General features: G+C 43.8%; 1 protein-coding gene across 5 annotated transcripts in view; it reads left to right on the top strand.

Moving 5' to 3' along the window:
• Window positions 1-20495, top strand: part of TTYH3 (tweety family member 3) — a 112823-nt gene that overhangs the window by 83547 nt on the left and 8781 nt on the right. Inside the window, exons 8-15 of one of the 5 annotated variants that reach the window (XM_050966321.1) lie at window positions 7850-7905; window positions 8862-8954; window positions 9084-9176; window positions 9976-10112; window positions 13958-14134; window positions 15119-15194; window positions 17318-17419; window positions 19022-19283. In XM_050966321.1, the coding sequence (XP_050822278.1) occupies window positions 7850-7905; window positions 8862-8954; window positions 9084-9176; window positions 9976-10112; window positions 13958-14134; window positions 15119-15194; window positions 17318-17398 (713 nt within the window). In that variant the 3' untranslated portion in view covers window positions 17399-17419; window positions 19022-19283. Of the gene's footprint in view, window positions 1-7849; window positions 7906-8861; window positions 8955-9083; window positions 9177-9975; window positions 10113-13957; window positions 14135-15118; window positions 15195-15283; window positions 15404-17317; window positions 17420-19021; window positions 19284-20495 lie in introns of those variants that run through there. The other 4 variants (XR_007776119.1, XM_050966320.1, XM_050966322.1 and 1 more) reach the window with 4 other exon arrangements.

Genomic DNA, 20495 nt, shown 5'->3' on the forward strand with positions numbered 1-20495 from the left:
TTTAATTTGTTCATGAGCTCCCTCTCCCTTTTTAAGCAATGAGTTGGTCTTAATGGCTTCATTCCTGAGCATTTCATCACATTGGACTGCATGGAGGAAATGGCTAAACACAAGGAAGAGACTAAACTTGAAGTGATACAAGTTTAGTCTCTTCCTACGAGTTACTGCAACTGCCTTTCCTATACCTATTTCTAGGGTGCTAGGCAGATAGCCCTTGTCCTCATTATCAAGTGTGTGATGTGCACCAGCAAGGGTGCATCTAAAAACAGCAACTTAAGGGGATCATTAGCTTGAAGTAGGACTCTCTCTAGTCTGTCTGTCTTCTCTCTTTTCTAGTAATTTTCTTAAATATAAAATTGCAATGAGCAGGACACTAATCATTGCCTCCAATATCCAGACAAAGGAATGCAAATATGTATGTCTGTCTTTAACTTCTGACAGTTTTTGGACTCATGAAGTGCCTGCTGCAGGATAAGTGTGATATCAGAAATATAACCTAGAAAACATTTTTAGTAATGCCAAGTATGAAAGACACATTACATAATAACTGCACTAGTGCATCCATGTAACACCATACTTTGATGGAAGGTTTAATTCATCTCCCTAAGTTCCGTGAAATAAATGCTGACCTCTCTAACGAGTGTAATACTTGGAAATCTTTGCTTACACACCAGTATATTCAGAATTTTTTTTTAAATGGTGGGGAGACTAGCTAACTATATGCAAAAGAAGCAGTGAAAACAACTGTATACAAAGTGTGTAGTGCAAAGAACACCAACTGGAAAAGATTCTCTCTTCTCTTAGGAGGCTTACTTTGTACTAATCCTTTGGCTGTCGTCCTGTTCTGCATTACTCCTAACCATGCTAGGTAAATGCTGTTGTTTTTTCCAACAGAGAGGTTATGTTCATAATATCCTTTATTTTGTTTACTTGTCTTGTACCCTATTTGTTGGTTCAAGGATGAAAGAAACTCTGGATCCCAGTAGGCTTTATCATTCTTACAGGTATTTGCCCTTGAAACAGTCCCTTTGGCTGATGCCTAGATTAGGCTCCCTTCTTGGAACTTAATCAGTGCCACATCCAAATTAAGTAGAGTCTTGGTAATGCCTGGTCACCTTCCCATTTTTCTTCAGTCAGAGGGCTAAGAAGGCAGCCTCCCAACCCTGCTAACATGGCAGGCAGTCCAAGGTTTCCCATGTAGCTGTGTGGCCTAGGTTCATTTATTTGGTGCAATAACTTGTGTGTAAATTGCAGGCCCTTTCTAGGAGAAGGGAGTATTTTTCGTGGAGAAACTGGGCAGCAGAACTAAAACTGCTTCTGTGTTAGTATTTTCAGCAGTTTTCAAATCTAAGCAGAACTAATGGCGCTGGAAATAATCTGATTAAAAGCATCACTATTGTCACCACCTCTTGAGCTAAAGGGAAGGCTCAGTTTATTTACTGCTGCAAAACATGGACCAGAATTCTTAAAACAAATCTCCTAGAAGAGGAGAGAAACTTAATCATTTTGTGTGAGGCTAGTGTGTGATTCTGGCTTATCTGGTATTCATTAATTGAGAGAGAGAGCCAATGGAATTGAACACCGACTGGATAATCACCTCTTTTTGCTAGTTTAAAAAAAAAAAAAAGCCATGGTACAGCCAACATGTTTATCCTCAAAGCAGGAGGCCATCTTCTAGCCTCATTCCTGTTCTCTGATATTGTTACTACCAAATGATGTATTACATCACATTAAATAAAAAGGTGTAATCTCTTTAGCCAAAAAGACCTCTCTCCAGATTCTCTTACTGGCTCGCTGCATCTGAAACAGACTAGCTTATCTGAGGGACTACTTTGCTTAGGGGGTGGGTAATGGAGCTTTTCACCTCAAATCCAGTCAAGTTTGGCAGTGACTGAAAGCTGTGAATATCTTGCTATTCAGTGGTCAGTGTGAAGTGAATTTGGCTTTCATCAGTTATTAGTGGACAGATGTTCATGTTGCAAAAATTGCTAGTCAATAAGAGGCCCTCTAGGCTATCTCAGCACAGAAACCAGACTGAATGAACCCTGGAGATAGTCAGGGTTGAGGCATGGGGCAGGAGGTGCCGCGGTTTATGTTGCCACTACTGGTGGTTGTGTGGGGTTCATAAACACGAGTCTTCAGAGCTATGAATGGGTTTTTGTTTTTCACCAAGTTTAGAACCCAGATTCCACTTTATGGTTTCACTGACTTGCCCTTAAGCTTCAGCTAATTAGCAAGTCAAACAACAATCAGACTGATGTTTAACTTAGTCTTTTTTCTAACCAAAAGTTTGACTTCCGCTTGCCTTTTTTTTTTCCCTCCCTCCCACTTGAGTAAGGTTGAAACCTTCTATTCAAAAGCTGTATAAATACCTTGCAAAACTTCCCTTTTCTGTCCATCTCTAGTTCTAAGGAAACTAGATAGTAAGAGGGAATGTGACAGTACCACTTGGGCAGTATGGCTACTGTGGGTGGCGGGGGAAGCTATTTTCTCCCATTTTAATTATCGCCACTTCCACAGTTCCCGGTAACTAAACAGAATGGAGACAGTGCATCTTCTTACTATGATCTCTTCTGAGCACAGCATGTGAAATGCAGAGAGAGACCAGTCAGGTAAATGTGAGGAATGGCTGAAGAATTGCAGGTTTATGGCAAGCCAGTTAGGCCAAGGTCTGACTCTATTTTAAAAAAGTGACCTTTTGTAAACAGCCTATGCTGCTTGTTTTCCGTCCAGCCTAGCATACAGGATTCCCTCTGGTTTTAAGGTGCATACCCAGAGGCCATACTGCAATTCTCTTGGGCTTCAACGCCATCACATTATAAAATTATGAACTGTAAGGCTTCTACGTATGCAGAAGTGAGAAGCAGGTTCTAGCAGATTAAAGTGACTATATAGCTGGTAGCCTGTTTCAGTTTCCTTTCGAGGGAGGATTTCAATTGACGCTTTTATCAAATTGTTCCCTTGCCTTATTTCTGCTCTTTATCTTTCTTTTCCCATAGAAAGTGGGTCAGGAGGATTGCTGCCAGCAGCAGCAGACACAAGCAGCTGCAAGTATGACCCTTCTCTTGGAAACAGCTTAAAGGCCAGTTTCAAAAACCACCTCCAGACTTTAGAGATTGGCCTGTAATAGTAATTCAGGCTGAAAGGATAAAACTAAAACTAAACTGACATCTCCCCTGAAGGGATGGAAAGATGACTTTTGAGAACTGATGAAGTTGCCATCAATGTGCATATGGCAGCTAACAGAATTGGAGGGCTGTATTCTGGACAGATGTCAGGGGAGAATTCCCCTTGTATATGAAAACTTGTCACCGTTACCCTTTTTGGACCAGAGCAACTAGTCAAACTGGGAGTGTTTCAATTGGAAGTAAAAATTGATGATGAAGTAGTATTTTGTTGAATGCAGTCTTGTTTTATTATAAGGAATAGACCAAGTCCTGCTTCTCTGAATGCAGGAGAAACCAAGAACAAAAGGAGCAGTTTCTCCACTTACATGCTCAAACTTCTTTCAACCTGTATGTGTTCGCTTACGTGCTTGTTCTCAGAAAAATATCCAGTGGAACCCTCTGCCCACGTGGTGCTAGTTTCTGGGCAGACTTCATTCGCATGGGCGATGTGTGCCTCCCGCATTTGGGGAGACTGGCCCTAGTGCTGAAAGCTCCCCTGGTGCCCGGACTGTGACTCCATCCCCGCCCCTAGGCCCCCACTGCCTGCTGCGCTCATCCCTCCTCTCCTCCACCCCCTTCTTCCTCGTGAGGTCCCCGCCACTTGCGCTTTCCACCCCTCTCCCTGAGCCAAGTGCTCACCCCACCCAACTTGTTCACTGCCCCCAGGTACCCCTAATTACTACTTGCTGCTCACCAGTAGGAGGAATGCAGCAGACAGAGGAGGGCTACCATGACCCAGGCATCTGTGCTCTGAAAGTCAGAGTCGACCGCTGCACCACAGGGGAAGCTTAGCCTCTGCTGGCCTGTTCTACCCCCTGCCTATGTTCGTTCAGCCTTATTTTAGGTGTGGCCTCTTATCTGTCCCTTGCAGCAGTCTTAATTGAAGGGAGCATTCACACCTCAGTTTCAGCCTATAACAAAGTTGAACCCAGCTGAATTCCAGCATAAAGCCAGCTGGGGTGATGTAGCCACCTTCCACATCAGCCCATGTGCTAATGTATCTCCAGCACAAGGGGTTGCTGGAGGAGGTGGGGGGACGGAGTGAGGGGCTGGGAAGGGGGTGTGGCAGGAGCAGAGCACTTTAATATCTGTCCTTGGCTAGCGTGCGGTGATTTAGGGATTTTATGCAAGTCATAGTTTGGAGCAGATACTCAAACTTGCACTGGGAGCCACAACTGTCGTCTTAGCAGGCTTCCCCACTTCTTCCCTGCAGCAGAGCTGTGCTCAGTGCAATAAAGAATCTACTCATACACTCTTTGCCAGACAAAATGACTGGCAGTCTAGATATCTCTCATAAAATGGGCAAGTCAGTCGGTTCTAATGCCTTACCACCAAAACGAGCTAGTAGTTAGGATGCCACAATCCAGAGACTGAGGTGGATGGGGAAGAAATTCACTTCTGAACAGAGCACTAGTAATCACATGAATTGAAGCCAGTAAACTCTGATGCCAGGCCCACAGGGTCCAAAATATGACTGGGAAGCTTATGGACAGTTTGCCATGTGAAGCTTCATGGGCATGGTGGGGATTGTGCAACTTGGTGCTGTTCCATCTGGCAGTCACTGGGCTGTTTCTTCCCCAACTTGAGGATACTGTGGACTATGTATGATATTCTTGCTCAGGAAAGGTCTATTTGCTAATGTAGGCCGGGAATAAGCAATCTCTTCTGATTCACAGTGTGCGCACAATGCACTCATGGCATGATCCATTCAGTAGCACACGCTATCCTATTATCTGCCCAGTTTTTACTAATTGCTGTTTAATGGCTCAGCTGAGCTGTAGGTAAGTCGTCCCAGAGCAAAATTCAATGGGGAGAGATGGAGCAGCTGGTGAAAGCAGTCCCAGAGTAGGCTAATGAATTATAAATGACAGCTGTCAGGTTCCATTGCCAGCATGCAGAAGCTGACAAGCTACATTGTACCGCTCAGTCCCAGTGTGCATACAGGCACGATAAAAGGTGCATGCAATATTGATGGTAAGTGCAGCAGGAGCAGGCCTACTTGTTGGCTCCCTCACATGGCTTTTACTTTCTCTATTCTTTTTGAGCCCCACGGTGAGGAGTAGTTGGAAAAGTCACTTCTCTCTCAATGAGTCTTCATAGTGTGTAGGAAAAAGATCAATCTGCAAAAGGCCCCAATTATTGTTTTTTGTGTGTGGGAGAGAAGAGTCATCTGTTTTATGGATGGCTCTTATAAACTGCCTTCTGTTCTGAGAAGAGGCAAGAGAGGTTGGCAAAATGAATGCCGGAGAGGAACTGAGATCTGCAAACAGGTTAAAAAGGAGTCTGAAGGGATGGGAGTTGTGGAAAGATAAATGGTCATTTACAAAAATCTCCTCTGTGGCCTCATCAAGGATGGCTTTAGGGAATCCTGATGTGTAACTTGCATGTGCTAATTTCTCCATCCCTCAAACTGTTAAGCCTTTGTAGAGGTCTAGGTGGGTATCCGGGATACCCTAAAAAGAAGGATCAGGACTACATTTCCATGCATTTGACAGGCTGACCTGTCAATGTATGGGGCTCAATATGTTTCCCAGCTAGTGGTGGCCACTGTATTGGGGTTAACTGGCAGGGCATGTGTCATAAACAGATAAGAAAAGTTAATAGCAGAGAAGTACTTTCTCTTTGACTATAAAGGGTTAACAAGTTCAGTAAGCCTGGCTGTCACCTGACCCGAGGACCAGTCAGAGGACAGGATACTTTCAAATCTTGAGGGAGGGAAGTTTCTGTGTGTGCTGTTAGTTTTGGTGGTTGTTCACTCTGGGGGCTCAGAGGGATCAGACGTGCAACCAGGTTTCTCTCCAATCTCTCCAATACAGGCTCTTATAAGTTCAGGCTAGTGAGTACTAGGTAGATAAAGCGAGTTAGGCTTATGGTTGTTTTCTTATTTTGCAAATGTGTATTTGGTTGGAAGGAGTTCAAATGTGCATTTGGCTGAAAGGAGTTCAGATTGGTATTTTGCTGAAAAGATTTTAATTTGTATTTGTATACTTAGGCTGGGAGAGTATTCCCAGTGTCTACAGCTGAAAGACCCTGTACCTATTCCATTTTAAATTTACAAAGATAATTTTTACTGTTTTTCTCTCTTTAATTAAAAGCTTTTCTTGTTTAAGAACCTAATTGTTTTTTATTCTGGTGAGACCCCAGGGGACTGGGTCTGGATTCACCAGGGAATTGGTGGGGAGAAAGGAGGGAAGAGGGAGGGAGAGGCTGATTTCTCTCTGTGCCAGGATTACTTTCTCTCAGGAAGAATCTGGGAGGGGAAGAGAGAAGGAGGCGGGGAAGGTGCATTTTCCTCTCTGTTTCAGGATTCAAGGGGTTTGAATCACAGTGGTCTTCCAGGGTAACCCAGGGAGGGGAAATCTGGGAGAGGCAACGGTGAGGGAAAGGGTTTATAGAATCATAGAATCATAGACTATTAGGGTTGGAAGGGACCTCAGGAGGTCATCTAGTCCAACCCCCTGCTCCAAGCAGGACCAATCCCCAGATTACTTTCCTTGTGTTGAGATCCAGAGGGTCTGGGTCTTGGGGGTCCCCGGGCAAGGTTTTGTGGGGACCAGAGTGTACCAGGCACTGGAATTCCTGGTTGGTGGCAGCGCTACAGGTTCTAAGCTGGTAATTAAGCTTAGAGGAATTCATGCAGGTACCCCATCTTTTTGGACGGTAAGGTTCAGAGTGGGGATTATACCATGACAGCATGACTCTCAGAGGCTGATTTTAGCCCAGGGCAAGTTTCAGTAACGTTTGGGGGGTGCTATGAGAGAGTCTGGTGATATTGCCTTGTTCACAAGAACCACCCCTGTTTCCAGTACCCTGGCATGCTCCACTGCAGAAGGAGTTTTCCTGTAGGTTAAACCTGCGGTGAACTTCATTGGCTGTGTGCAGAAAGCACCTTTCTGAGCGAGCAAGGAGAGAGGTGTGAAAGAAACAGTGCATGTTAAAAGCTGGGTTTTAATAAGTGCAAATACTAGTAGGGGAAGAGTATGATTCATCTTTAATTTATGCTAGAAGTTTTCCATTCTGCAGCTCCAGCCTCCATTTCTTCCTCAGGCACTTTCCAGGCTGTGCCCCCCCCCCCCCCCCCGCATCCCCTCCACAGAGGACTGTTTAATAACCAGCTGCTCCTTAAGTAAGGCAGAGTAAATCCATGTTGCAAAGTTGTCGTCTTTCTCTTGTGTAAAAATGTGTTCAGGCAGCTGTGCTTACTACAGGTGTGTAGCATAAGCACCGGTGTGCGCACTCTCTTCCATGTTAGTGTAATTCTTTCTCCTGACATAGGATCACAGAAATCAAATCTCAGACTCCAGCCCAATGTCTTGTCTGAGTGCCACTGAGTATGGTGGCTGCTTTGATTCTGCACAGCATTGGTGGTTCTCTCCTCATGGCTCACTTTCCTGCATAGGTGAGAGAGTCTCATTCCATTTATTGGGGGAAAAATGCAATAGGGTCAGCTTTTAGCATGCTTTTCTTTTATTGCAGAATGTAGCCAACTTCCCTTCAGTGTCTTCCATGCTCCGTAACACCACAGAGGAGGGAAGAAAGTGGGTCTGCTCACACTTTGCCTGTCACACAGCGTATCGCTACTAATGCTCTTAGAATTAAATCTTCCCTTGCAGCAAGCATAAGAAGGCTCAAAGTGGGGAAAAAATAAATATAGCCTGATTTCTATTTGTCTCTCTTGACAGATACTCTGCGCTATTATCTTGCCTGTAATGCTGGATATCCAAACCCATTTCAGCAGGTGAGTATCTCAGCTCACACCCTTCTGTTGCCACAAACTGCATTTCAGTGAGGCTCGATTTAAAATGATAAATCGGTCCTAGAAATTGTTAGCTTGGTCTAAACATCAGGGCTTTTCCCAGCTGAGTCACCCCTTCTTTGGTAAAAAGAAAGGACTTTCAGATCTAATGGTGGTTCTAGCTTCTGGCCTGTAGTTGTGCCATCTCTGGTTGTGATCTCCTCAGCTCTCCAAAGGGAAGCAGGGTTGAATTTGGTCAGTACTTGACTGGGAAACTTTCCAGGGGCTGTGAGAAGTGGTATTGGTGCAATAAGAGGCTCACGTTTCTTAGGTCAGGCACACAGTGTTGTTGGAGGTGCTGCTGCTCAGATGAGATGAGGTCAGGACTATAGTTTTACTTTTTGCTTATGCGGCACTTTTTCCCCCGAGAGCGGAGATGTTAATCTTCCAGATAAAATGCAGTTTGGGTAACTATGTTCTGCCTGCCTAAAATCTCCTTAAAATGTGGCATCATGCCATCAGAGACGCTTTTGGTCTGCTGCTGAAGAGTGTGAACTTGCCTTAGTGTGATGTGTGTTTCTACGTTTTCTTTATTTCACTACTGATAATTTTTTACAGAAAAATCTAGCTGCTATGTGTGGAAGGAGCTTGGGATTGTAGGTGGAGCTTGAGTGGAATCACTTACTTTCTTTCCCACTAATCTGACCTTGGATGTATTTGTGTATATTTGAGGAGACCAGAAAAAGTACAGACTTAGAAAGCTGATTCCATCCTGTGCTTTTAAAGCTGAAGTGGGTTATGTGGAGTATCACTGCAGCTGAGAGACACTGCTAGTTTACCCTGGATCACCAGTCACATAGATGATATCTCTGTACTTGGCAATGGCAGTTCCTAAATTCCTCTATACATAGCCTGGCTTCCCCCTCAAGACTGACCATGTTCATGTTCATTTTGAATAGAAGCTGTCAGGAAGTCACAAAGCACTGGTGGAAATGCAGGATGATGTGTTGGAGCTGCTCAGGTCAGCCATCAGAGAGTACCCCACCTCCAAGGTAAAACATCTTGAACTTACCTTCTGAAAGCACTGGATGAGTAAAGGATGTGTCCCCCTCAACATGAGGTCCTAAGTAAGCTCTTGCATAGCCCTTTTATTCTACTAATCTCTAGCTTGTTGCTTACAGGAGTACCTTACTCGGATACAGGAGGTTCTAAACTCCACCGAGATCAATTTGCAGCACCTGACTGCACTGGTAGACTGTCGCAGTCTTCATTTGGTGAGTATGGAGAATCAGTGTCTGGAGCTGACAAATATCCACTGTCTTGTGTGGATACAGAGCCCCAGAGTGCTGAGCTCTTTGAAGGTCAGAGTACAAAGCTCTCTGGAGCATCAAAATACAGTAGACCGTTTGTTTGGAGTTAGCTACTCCACTTCTAGAGAGGTCAGAGAATCTGTTTTGGGGTGGTGTATTTTTTGTGTGCGTGTGTATTTTTAATGGCAGATTAGTGTAGGGAATTAGTTGGTGAACCTTTGTACTTCTACAAATTGCAGCACTGAGGCTTCATGGACCTTAACTCTAAGCTTCATACAGTTCTCAGTCCGATGCCTTTCACATATATAGCGCTTTGTAGTGGGAGAGCAAGATTTCCATGTTGTTGAGTGAATTGCTGCTTTACCAAGATGTACAGTTAAATTTATAGTCCAGGTCTAGCTGTGCACAAGGGTAGTGGGGCACTGGGTGGAAGAGCTGCAGAACTGGAAATTGACATTACTGATTTCATGAGTAATAGTGAAACTATGGAACAGGCAGACTTATCTTGATCTTCCTTTTTTATATGTATGGCTGAGAATACAAGGTACATCTGTTCCTGAATGGAGCCCTGTGTGAAAACAAGGGAGTTGGTTAGCTTTTTAAAAACCTAGAGTCCAGTGAAACCAAGCAAATTACATTGTGGAAAATGGCTCAGTTTTTAGGTGGTGAGCCAGAATCCAGGTGATGGGATTTTTGAAATATGGGAATTTCAGTGTTACTTTTAATGGTGACCCAAGAGGCTCTGCTTAATTTCTCCCTTTAGGATTACATCCAGGCTCTAACAGGCTTCTGCTATGATGGAGTGGAAGGGCTCATTTACCTGGTTCTCTTCTCCTTTGTCACGGCTCTCATGTTCAGTTCCATTGTGTGCAGCGTCCCACACACTTGGCAGCAAAAAAGGTATGCAGTGGGATTAGATACAGTCAGCTCACACTGTTGGGTTATAGAGCTGTTTCCTAATGAAAGCTGGCAATTGGAGTTATGCCCATCAGCATAGAACTCCTTACCATGTGTGTTTTAAGAGCATGAGGGATAAGATGTTATAAAATGTAGGCCCAAAGGGAGGAGGATTTGTTAGCCTTAACTTGGTCAGTTTAAATCAAAACCTTTTTACTGTATAATTCTGTATATAGGCAACATAGAGGGTATTTGATGGTGTGCAGAGTGAGACTTCTATTAGTCTGAGTTAGAGATTAATGGTATAGCTCTAGGGTGGCAGAGGTCAGCAATACTTAAACTGTGCAATACCTGTTATCTTTCGTCGCATTTACTTGGAGGGGTGTTTTCCTAGTACTGGGAGAGACACCTGAAGTGGTGAGGATAAGGTCCTGCTCACCTTACTTCCTCAATTCCACTGACTTCAATGGGACTTAACTGCATGACTAATGTGAGCAGAATATGGCCCCAAGCAGTAATGAGATGACCAAATTAAAAAGTGCATCTATTATTTTGTGGCACTAAAGGAATATGAGACCTGTTGCTATTTCTAATGGATATGTAGTGGTGATAACTAAAAGTGAGATACTCGGTCAACCTGTGGAACTCTTTTTACCAGAGGATGTTGAAGGCCAAGACTAGAACAGGGTTCAGAAAAGAACTAGATAAATTCATGGAGGATAGGTTTATCAATGGCTGTTAGCCAGGATGGGCAGGTATGGGGTCCCTAACCCCTGTTTTCTAGAAGCTGGGAATTGGCAACAGGATGGATTACTTGATTACCTGTTCTCTTCATTCCCTGGGGCTCCTGACATTGACCACTGTCGGAAAACAGGATACTAGGCTAGATGGACCTTTGGTCTGACCCAGTATGGCCATTCTTATGTTATGAGACTGGGATACATTGGTCCATCTGTCATAGGGCCAGTTGTCATCTCATCGGTTTCTGTACAACATGTTGCATTGGCGTTTTAGCTTTCATTTGTTTGAAAAGTACCCTGTGGTGTTCAACAAACGTTCATGTTCTAAATACGATTTAGGTGATTTTAACAGTGTCCGAGGCTCAGTGTACCGAACTGGAGGCACTCAAATGCATCAGGAAGACTTCATGGGGTGGTGAGGGCTGCCCTTCCTGGTTTTGTGTTTTAAAGGGCACCTGGAAATATATCGGTGTCTTCAGAAAACAACTGGAGGTCTTGATGCTGTTTCCATGTGCAGCAGTAAACAGCAGGTCTACATATCACTCTGGGACCTGTGCTCTCTGCACCTAGTTCAGGGACTGGCTTCTCTTAGGGGTAAAATACAGTGTCTGCCTGTTTTTAGTAAAACTTTACTGTCACCTTGTGGCACTGACACTGACAGCAACTGACAAGATGTGCAATAACTTGTCTTCTAATCATAGACATTGGAGATGTCATTCTGTTTGGTCCAGCTCCCTGCCAGTGTAGAATGTTTCCTATCAGAAATTGACTTGTCCAGTGTGGTATCCAATATCCCTATACTGAGAATATCATGAAGGGGGGTTGGAAGGGCCGGAATTAGGTTAATTAGTTGGGCAACAGTGATGTAATATTGCGATAGCCCAAAAATTTCCATACCACCCTATTCAAGTGATGGGCAATGATACCTGTATCTGCTCTTCCAAACTGAAGCAGAGGTGTAGGCTGTGCAGGAGTCCACACTGACTTGCAATCTGTTGGGCTTGCCAGTGTGAACATAATGTGTACAGCGTTCAGCTGGTGGGAAATGTGGTGTCTGGATTTGAGGCTGCCTAGTGTTCCCTTTCACATTTTTTTTTCTAAAAGCAATCCTAGATTGTTGATTATAATCAACAAAACCTTAAGTTGTCTCTAGCAGTGTGGTTCGATTTCTGTAACTATTTAGAACAACATTCCAAGGATTAAGGTATACGTACCAGGCATACGGGAGTTTTGGTGTCCGTCTCTTCAGATTTATAAACCAGCTCTGTTGCTGTCACCTGCTTAGTCCAGAATTACATGGCTCGATTTGAGGAGTAACCTAGTGTTCACCTATGCCTCTGATGAACACTCACTGTTCTGAAATGGACTCCAGTGGCCTAACAATAATGAGCTATACTGTGTGGCTCAGAATATGAGATTCATGCATCTTGTGAAATGAGAAAATGGTACTGATCTCTCTTGTAAAACGCGTTCAAATCTGATTGAAAAGTGCTATGTAAGAAATAGGTATTATCATTTCATGACAGCCTCACGCTGTCTGCTCCTGATGGGTTGCTCGCTGCTTTAGATCATTTGGCTAGGAGTAGGACTACATGTCAGGGAGGGAAGAGGAATGAAGGTGGTTAAAGAATACTGCACCAGGGAAAAAACAAGGTATGTTGGGTTTAGACAGCTCAGAGGAGAAAGAAGCAGAAGTGGTTTCTCTGAAATCTTAGATCAGCAGGTAGAGAATAGTTTTACTAGTCTGTTTCTACCTTGGGTATTCTGCTTGAGTACCAGTTGGCCTTCAGCTGAAGGTTTGGTGTGTAGCAGTGCCCCAAGAAGTGATTTTCTCATTGACTGCATATTAAATGCATCCGGTTAACAAACTTTTCTCCCAGCTGCAAACTCGATCTGTGTTCTGAGTGATTTTTTTTTTCCCACGTGCGTCATTGCTAGTAGTGAAGGTTCTGCAGGGCAGACTCTTCCAATCTCTCTTGTTTTCATTGGGTTTACACAGATGGAACAGATTCTTCCAGTTACTAGGCAATTTTGTTATCCAAGAAGAAGTAGGATTCAGATGCCCCTTTCATAGCTGGGGGGCTCTGCAGGGCTTAAGAGTAAAAATAGCAAAAATACGTCTGCAGATTTTAACAAATATATAACTGTTGCACATAAAGGGGAGATCTGTTGAATAAGGTGGTACCGTTGTAACATAGAGCTTGATGTACAGTTCTCCTTTGGAAAAAAATGACTAAGAACTAACTCAGTTCATAAAGTTCGTGTTTCTCATAAAATCAATCCTTCCATTCCTAGAAAATGTAGGATGAGACTTACCTTTTATAACCCCGAAGGTATAGATAGGAACGTTGACCCCAAGAGAACAATAGTCCAAACAAATACATCAAAATCAGATATTTAAAATAGCAAGGGCTCTGTTTAGGATAGGAAGGAATAGCCTAGGCAAAAATGCCTTACTCCCACAGTAGCTAAGCCCTACTGCACTGGCTTCCAAAAAATTTTTTGTTCTACACACTGAAGTAGAAAGGGACCTTTTTTGTAGCTGCTCTGAATGGAGTTCTCATTGTCTTCAGTGGGAGTTCATGGTATAGAACTACTGCAGAATCAACCTTCTTATCTTGTGGTATGTCACATGGAAGACCTGGAAATCAGTTCAAGAAATAGACATACACGGCAAAGTGCGACTTCAGTATGGTGTATGAGGGAGACCTGGTATAAGGTTAATACTGTAACCAGTGCCCCGTTTAAACGAGTGCCGAGTGTTCTTGGGTGTGTTCACATTCCACAGCTTCCCCAGCCATATAAACTGGAGTTGCGTTATCTGCCAGGCCCCGTAGGAAGGACTTTCGGACAATATGGAAAATGTTGCATTCTGAGAAAGCCCAGATGGTATTTGTGGGAGGCCTGAGTCACTCTAGTGGCTGGGGAGGAGATGCTTGCTGGGGTCTATATCTATGCTGCCATATTGAGGCACATGCTGACTGGCTGTTAGGGGGGATGTGTGGAGGAGGATTAGAAGGTTACTGGGATTACCATGTGTTCTGGTTTCTTGCAGGCCCCACTAATGTAACAGTTCTAGGCTATTAGGATAAACTTTCTTTCCTGCAGGAGCTCAGATGATGATGGGGAGGAGGAATCTGCTGCACAAGGGAACAGACAAACCCACGATAATCTGTACAGGGTGCACATGCCCAGCCTCTATAGCTGTGGGAGTAGCTATGGCAGTGAGACCAGCATTCCAGCGGCAGCGCATACAGTCAGCAATGCTCCTGTCACGGAGTACATGTGAGTAGCCAGGGGTGAGGAGAGGAGCCATGTTGTAGCTATCTCCATCCAAAATGCTTTGCTGTACTTTTGTTGTGGGTGTCTGTTGCACAGCATAGCTAAAGTACACTTTCTGCAGCAGCTGCACTGGGAAATGAACAAGCTCACTAACAGCAGTGTGATAAGCCTGAGAGGAAGAGCGATAAAAGATTCTGTTTATATCGCTTGATCTTAGTGATCTTTTTACTTGCAGCATTGGCAAGTGTTTGTGTTCTCTAATAGAAATAACTGCACGAGGTAAATGACTAGAAAATACTGAGTTGCCTTGTATTAGAGGATTTACAGTGTTGCCTATGAAAGGGATGGAGTTAAGTGTCACCAGTTTTCATTACGAGCCTTGTTCCTTAAGGACTGTTCAGAAGTAACTACTTTGCAAGAGAAGTGTTAAGCCTCCCAAGTGGTGGAAATCCACATGATAGCAGCTTTAGACTGTCCTCTCCTTCAAAGCAGCTGAGGTCAACAGTCTTTGCTTTCCAGATCCATCTAGTTCAGGCAGGGCAGTCTGAGTTTAGGTATCCCTTCTACAGAGCTCCTGCCCTGGGATTGTCTGGCTGGCTGCAAGGACTGTCTGTTGAATTGGTTCATCTATTTCATTCTCCCACATTTGTTGTGGCTGTTCACTTTTGGGCAGGGAGGATGGCTTCGTTCAGCTCTATATTTAAAAAAAAAAAATCACAGGTACCCTGAGATGGGTACTTCATAAATTAAATGTGTACACTGAGATGGACAGGCACCCATGTTAGTGTCCCATTGATCAAAGTAGAAGTGACCCATTTGGCATGTAGGGAAAGCATTCCAGGGAATTGAATTATGATACTTCCAGTGAGCGTCTGTGGGAGGTAATAGTGCCCTGCATTGTGGGTTATCGTGTGCCAGTTCCAAAGTCTCTATGCTGGGGAATGTGCCATGTGTCCTTTTATCACCATGTATATTTCCCTTTCATAGGAGCCAGAATGCAAACTTCCAGAACCCCCGCTGTGAGAACACGCCTCTGATTGGCCGGGAGTCTCCACCTCCCTCAGTAAGTGTCTTTATTGCTTCTCTCTGCTTCAACATTCGAGTCCAAGTTCTGCTTTGGGGATATGCACATGCCACTCCTATGTACTTCAGAGAGAGCTGATTGTGCGGCTTGAGGCAGAAGATCTGGTCCATAAATGGTGAAAAACTTAACAGACAAGGCATGTCTAAGCTGCCATTGAAAATAAAAGCCCAGATGCTACTTGGGGCATGGTATGTATGAAAAAGATCAAATTAAATATAAAAATCTAATAATGCTCTTGGCCCATCCTGCCACCACTGAAGCTTGTGAGTAACTTTGTGTGACTTCCGTGAGTTGGGTGTGTCTCACACACAGTTACTAACTGCTTGTGGGCTCGGCCCTTTAAGTTTGCAAAATAAACTGCTGAACCAGTAAACCCAAAGGTAATGTGGAATCTCTCCTTAACTTACACTATGAAAACAAGAGGATGAAGTTTTCCTTTTTGAAGGGTTTTATTTTCATTTCACAACTTTCAAATTCTTATTTTTGTATCTAATTTCCTAAGGAGAAAAAAATCTTTCATGGAAGGTTCTTTGGAAATCAGGAGCTTGAAGTGGCCTCTGGCCATTTTAGTCTATCGAGTAAAATATGGATTTTTATTCATTTAAAAAAAAAAATTAGATGAGTATTCACCTCTCTCTCCAGATGCTGTAATCTCATTACCGCAATACCGCCTTTTGCCATGGGCCATCAGAATGCTAACTAACCAACCTGCTAACAGTTCCTGAGGACGCAGCATAGCATAGCATACTTAATAACAGGCCATCCGTTATAATTAGTGAAAACCCACACCATAGGGGCTAAGTCCAGTTCACTTAGTGGGGCCTTCATCCAACAAAAGACTCTTCTAAATTGAGAAGAGGCAAACAGGAATGCCAGCACTGATTTTTATACTTCTCAAACTGGCCAAACTTCTTGAAGCTTGCTTAGAATGGGGAAAAAAAAAAAACTTGTTCCAGGTCCCTGACATTCAGCACTTGAGCTTAGAAAGTGTTACCTGCTCTTGGTAATGGAACTGGCTCCAGAGAAAGATCAGCCGCAGCTTTCAGTGTGATGTCATAAACTGCTGCTGTATTGGTGGAATTCTCTGTTACAGCAAATGCACTGTCCCTTTAACACTGCACAGACCTGTTCATCCTATTCCTCTGAGGCAAGGTCTTGCCACACAGCATTTCCTGCCCCATAGCTCTTCTGCCTCAGAAAAAGCAGGCTTCTTTCTGCAGGAGCTCTAACCATGAGGAGAGGATTCCCTGGTTCTTCAGTAGCTGGTTGCATTAATGGCCCTGAATGTGGAGCTAAATCTTGGTGCTTTCAGCTGTTTCTGAGGAGAGATGCTGGTAAGGGTTTTTTCAAAGGAATTTTACTTGGGGCAGCCAGAGAGAAGGGCTATGCGGGGAGACATTATGTCTAAGTGTGGGAGGTGAGATGGAGAATGTATCAGCTTCACTACCTGGACCACGAGGAGGAAATGGGATGTACATTCTCCTTCAGAAACCCTAGATAGTGGAAGGGACTGTCTGAGGGTGTTCACACACCACATGGGTAGGGGAAAGGGAATGGATCCCTTTGTGCCTGCTACCTAGGCAGACAGTAGGGTAGAGAGGATGCTCCAGAGTCTATGTAGGCAGATCTCTGTATTAAGCAATTGAGGCTATTTCAGGAGTGAAAGAAAAGGCTGAGCCCATTTAGTCAGCAAACAATTCCTGCTGTTTGGGGTTGCACAGCAAAAAATCTGTGTTCATGCTCCCCTGTTTGCAGGGGTCAGAGATCTGCAAAAAGGAGCCACCCAAGCAGACTAAAGAGACAGTGCATGGCCAGGACTGAAGTATCCTGCTCCACTTTGATTGTGGGAACAGATTATGAAAACCAAGACAAAATAATCCTAGAAGAGCTAATCACCTACTGCATTGTTTTTCTGTCTGTTCTTTTTTCCCCGTCATTCCTTTCATCGTTCTCTTCCTTCTTGTCCCAGGGCTATTCCTGTAGGGTGGTAGAGCCCTCCCTCCCACTGGCGCACACCACAGCGTGCCACTTGCTTGCACTGTGTTTTTCATGCACGTTGAGGCTGCACTCTCTTTTTCTCTCTCTCTCCTGCATCATCACAGTTGTATTTGGCTGCCATGGACAGTAGCAGCCATATGAGCTGGCAGTTTAAGCCCTCGGACAGTGCACGGACGTACTGGTAACCGCGCCCTCAAATGGAACAGGTACTGAAATAAGGTCCTTCTCGCTCAACCCCTCCTTCCCTGCACTATTTACCCCAGGCCAGTGCCTGATTTCTTCACATTCCTTCTCCCTGCACCTCCCCGCATTCCCTCCTGCCAAGGGTTGAAGTTAACCAGGGTTGCCCTGGTGCTGATTAAAGGAGCAATGTCAACATTTCGCCGTGGCTGTCAGAATGCATACAGGAAGCCTTGCCAGGGAGCCACACCTCAGAGTGGAGCCAAAGTCATTGCTGCTTTAATCCACAGATTCCAAGTTGAGGAACAGTATCTACACTTGGCACCAGAGAGTGTGCCAAACCAAAAGTGTTCCACACACTAAGCACAAGGTAGAATTACCCCTATCCTGGGTATCCACTTGGTAACAATAATGTGGATCAACACAGCTCTCTTTTAATAAGGACTGGCTGTCTGTTACTACCTCTGGCTTCCCTTGAGCCCTTATCACTACTCCTTTGCTCACTGATACAATGGCATGCTAGAAACCAGAGATTTTTCTGCCACTTTTGTTAGATTCTGCTATAGAATCTTAAAACCAAACAATTGCTCCTGCACATTGCTTGTTAGAACCACCAGCTGTACTGCAAGCTCATATGTAGTTTTCCATTTTATCCTTGCATTCAGGGTTACAAGTAAGCGACTTTCCCCTGATGTCCAGATACAAGCACTAAAATTCTTGATTCTGCCTAGTTCTGTTTCAACACTGCCCTATGCCAAAAACATTCCCTCAATTTCCTGCATACGCTGTGGATGGCGTGCCAGTGAGTCCTTTCCTTGCACTGCTTCATTGTCAGAGGAATTATGTGCTATTAATACTGTTACAATCAGTCTCCAGGATAGCCCGTATTCTTTCCCTCCCCATAGTGATCGGCAACCAGAACTAGTTGCAGTAGGAATGAATAAGTGGTTAGTACCAGGTCTTGTAGTTGTAGCTCATGAACTGTGTGACTTGGTCGAGTTGAGGAGTATAGTGTGTAATCTGAATTCCTGAGCAACACATTGTAACTGGTTAAAGTACATTGCGCTCAGTCCAAAGAAAACTCTAATCACCATTGAAACAAAGTGGAAACGTTAGCACCATTTGGAATGCAGGATTCTTTCCAATTGGGTTGGTATGGTCCACAGTCCACATCCTGTCCCCAGCGTACTCATACATAAAGCTGCTGCTCCTCTTCCACATCTGCCATTCCTGCTGGGGCTTCTCTGCTGTCACCTCACACTAGATACCCATTCTCTCATGTCACTGCTTGGTCTGCCGCCTTGCCATTTGTCTGCTCTGCTTTGTGATGTGCTTGGGGATTTCTAAGATGCTGGCTGAATTATGGGAGGGAATATAGTTTTGCCTTGGTGCACTCTGTGACAGTGTATGAATGGAAATCTACGTGAACAATTAATGCATGATGCTAGTGCTCTTCAGAATGTCACAGCTTTCTCCACTCTTATAGCACTCTTGCAGAGACCTTCCTTGGGCATCCGAGCTTGGTGCTTTCCTGCTTCCTTATTCCTGCAGGTATTATAGTAGTGCTCTTAGCAACATTGTGTTTAAGGGTCTATCAACACTACTTATTGTAAACTTTTGTTTTACAGGGATTTGACTCGAGACTTAAAATATTCTCAGGACTGAAACTTGACAAAGTCTCAGCCTAGAATCTTTTCTGTGTACCAAGGTCAGGCCAAGAATCATATGTGGCTTTGCAAAAATAAAAGGTTCTTGCATTCTCCCAAAGATATCTCGCAAATTGCGCTTATCTTAAACCCTGCTTCTAGCTATAGTTCTCTCTTAAAAACTAGAACTCTGATTTCAGGAACCACTGGCTGGCCCTGTCACCTTGCCCTGAAAAAAAAGGCAGGTGTTTGTTGTTTTTTTTAATTGCACCCAAAGTTGTCTAAGATACTTGGGTCAAACTTTAAAAATAAATAAAATTCAAGCCTTGAAGCTTCAATTGGCAGCTAATTAAACTAGGTTAAGTCTTGGGTTTTTAGCATTTTTGAAAGGGAGCCATTGTATATCAAGTACTGTATTCCTCTCTTGCCCCCACAGATTATATTGCATGGGAGTGGTGCCTATACATGGTACAGTCCTGCAGTATAATTTGATAGCTGTGAAGTACCAGTGATCTGCAAAGACCACAAGATTTACCTGGTGTACATTCAAATACGGCCTCTTAAAATCATAGCTCTGTGCATGTCAGTTCTTTGCAGCCAAGAATTTTTGTGCCTGCAAAGTGTGTTTGTTAGGCACCTACTTAACCAATGTGTGCTTGCAGAACTTACCGGAATTTTTTTTCCCCCATAGTGGGGGGGGTTTCTAATTAATTGGGGATGGGGAGAATACACTTTTTGCAGAAATGCTAAAACACAAATGAACACACTACTATAGTAGTTCTCGCTGACTATTGATATGTGATCGATGATGTACGTCAAAGCACAAGACTCAGGACAATCAAAATATCCATCTACTGGGTGGTTCATGATGGCCTGATATGGTAGCTAACAAAATGATGAAAATACATGTTAAATCTTGTATTGCTTATGTCTTTGTTTTTAAAAGAACAAATATAGGTATATAGGCACCTGGAGAGTCCTAGCCAGAATGCTTTAAGGATCCATAATACATGATTTTATAACCTTCTATGAAAGCTGTTTTTTGTTGTCGTTTTTTTAAGGAAATTAAATACAACAGTCTACCTTGAAATAACTTTAGGGTTGTGTCTCAGGCCGACAATATCCAGCCAACACTGACTTGAGGATGGTACTTTGTCTTTAACTTAGCTGTGAACTGTCTTTTTGTTTTTTGTTTCCCCAAATGTCTGTCCATGCTATAACTCTTAATAGTGGCTTTCTGCATAGTTGAATGGTTACAGGTAACACAGTTCAGGCTCTGTTCCTCTGGCAGTTTTCCTGACATCACTGACCAGGCACCTGCATCTACAAACCTGCCTTGATGTTAGCATCTCTCTGAGCTCTTCCCCCATGCTCCCTCGGAAGTGCAATGCAGGTGTGGTATCTCAGAGTGGTATCTGTAGCATGTAGGGTAACGCACTCTCAGGACCAGCCAATT

The sequence above is a fragment of the Gopherus flavomarginatus genome, chromosome 9 (genome assembly GCF_025201925.1).
Source record: "Gopherus flavomarginatus isolate rGopFla2 chromosome 9, rGopFla2.mat.asm, whole genome shotgun sequence".
NCBI lineage: Eukaryota > Metazoa > Chordata > Testudines > Testudinidae > Gopherus > Gopherus flavomarginatus.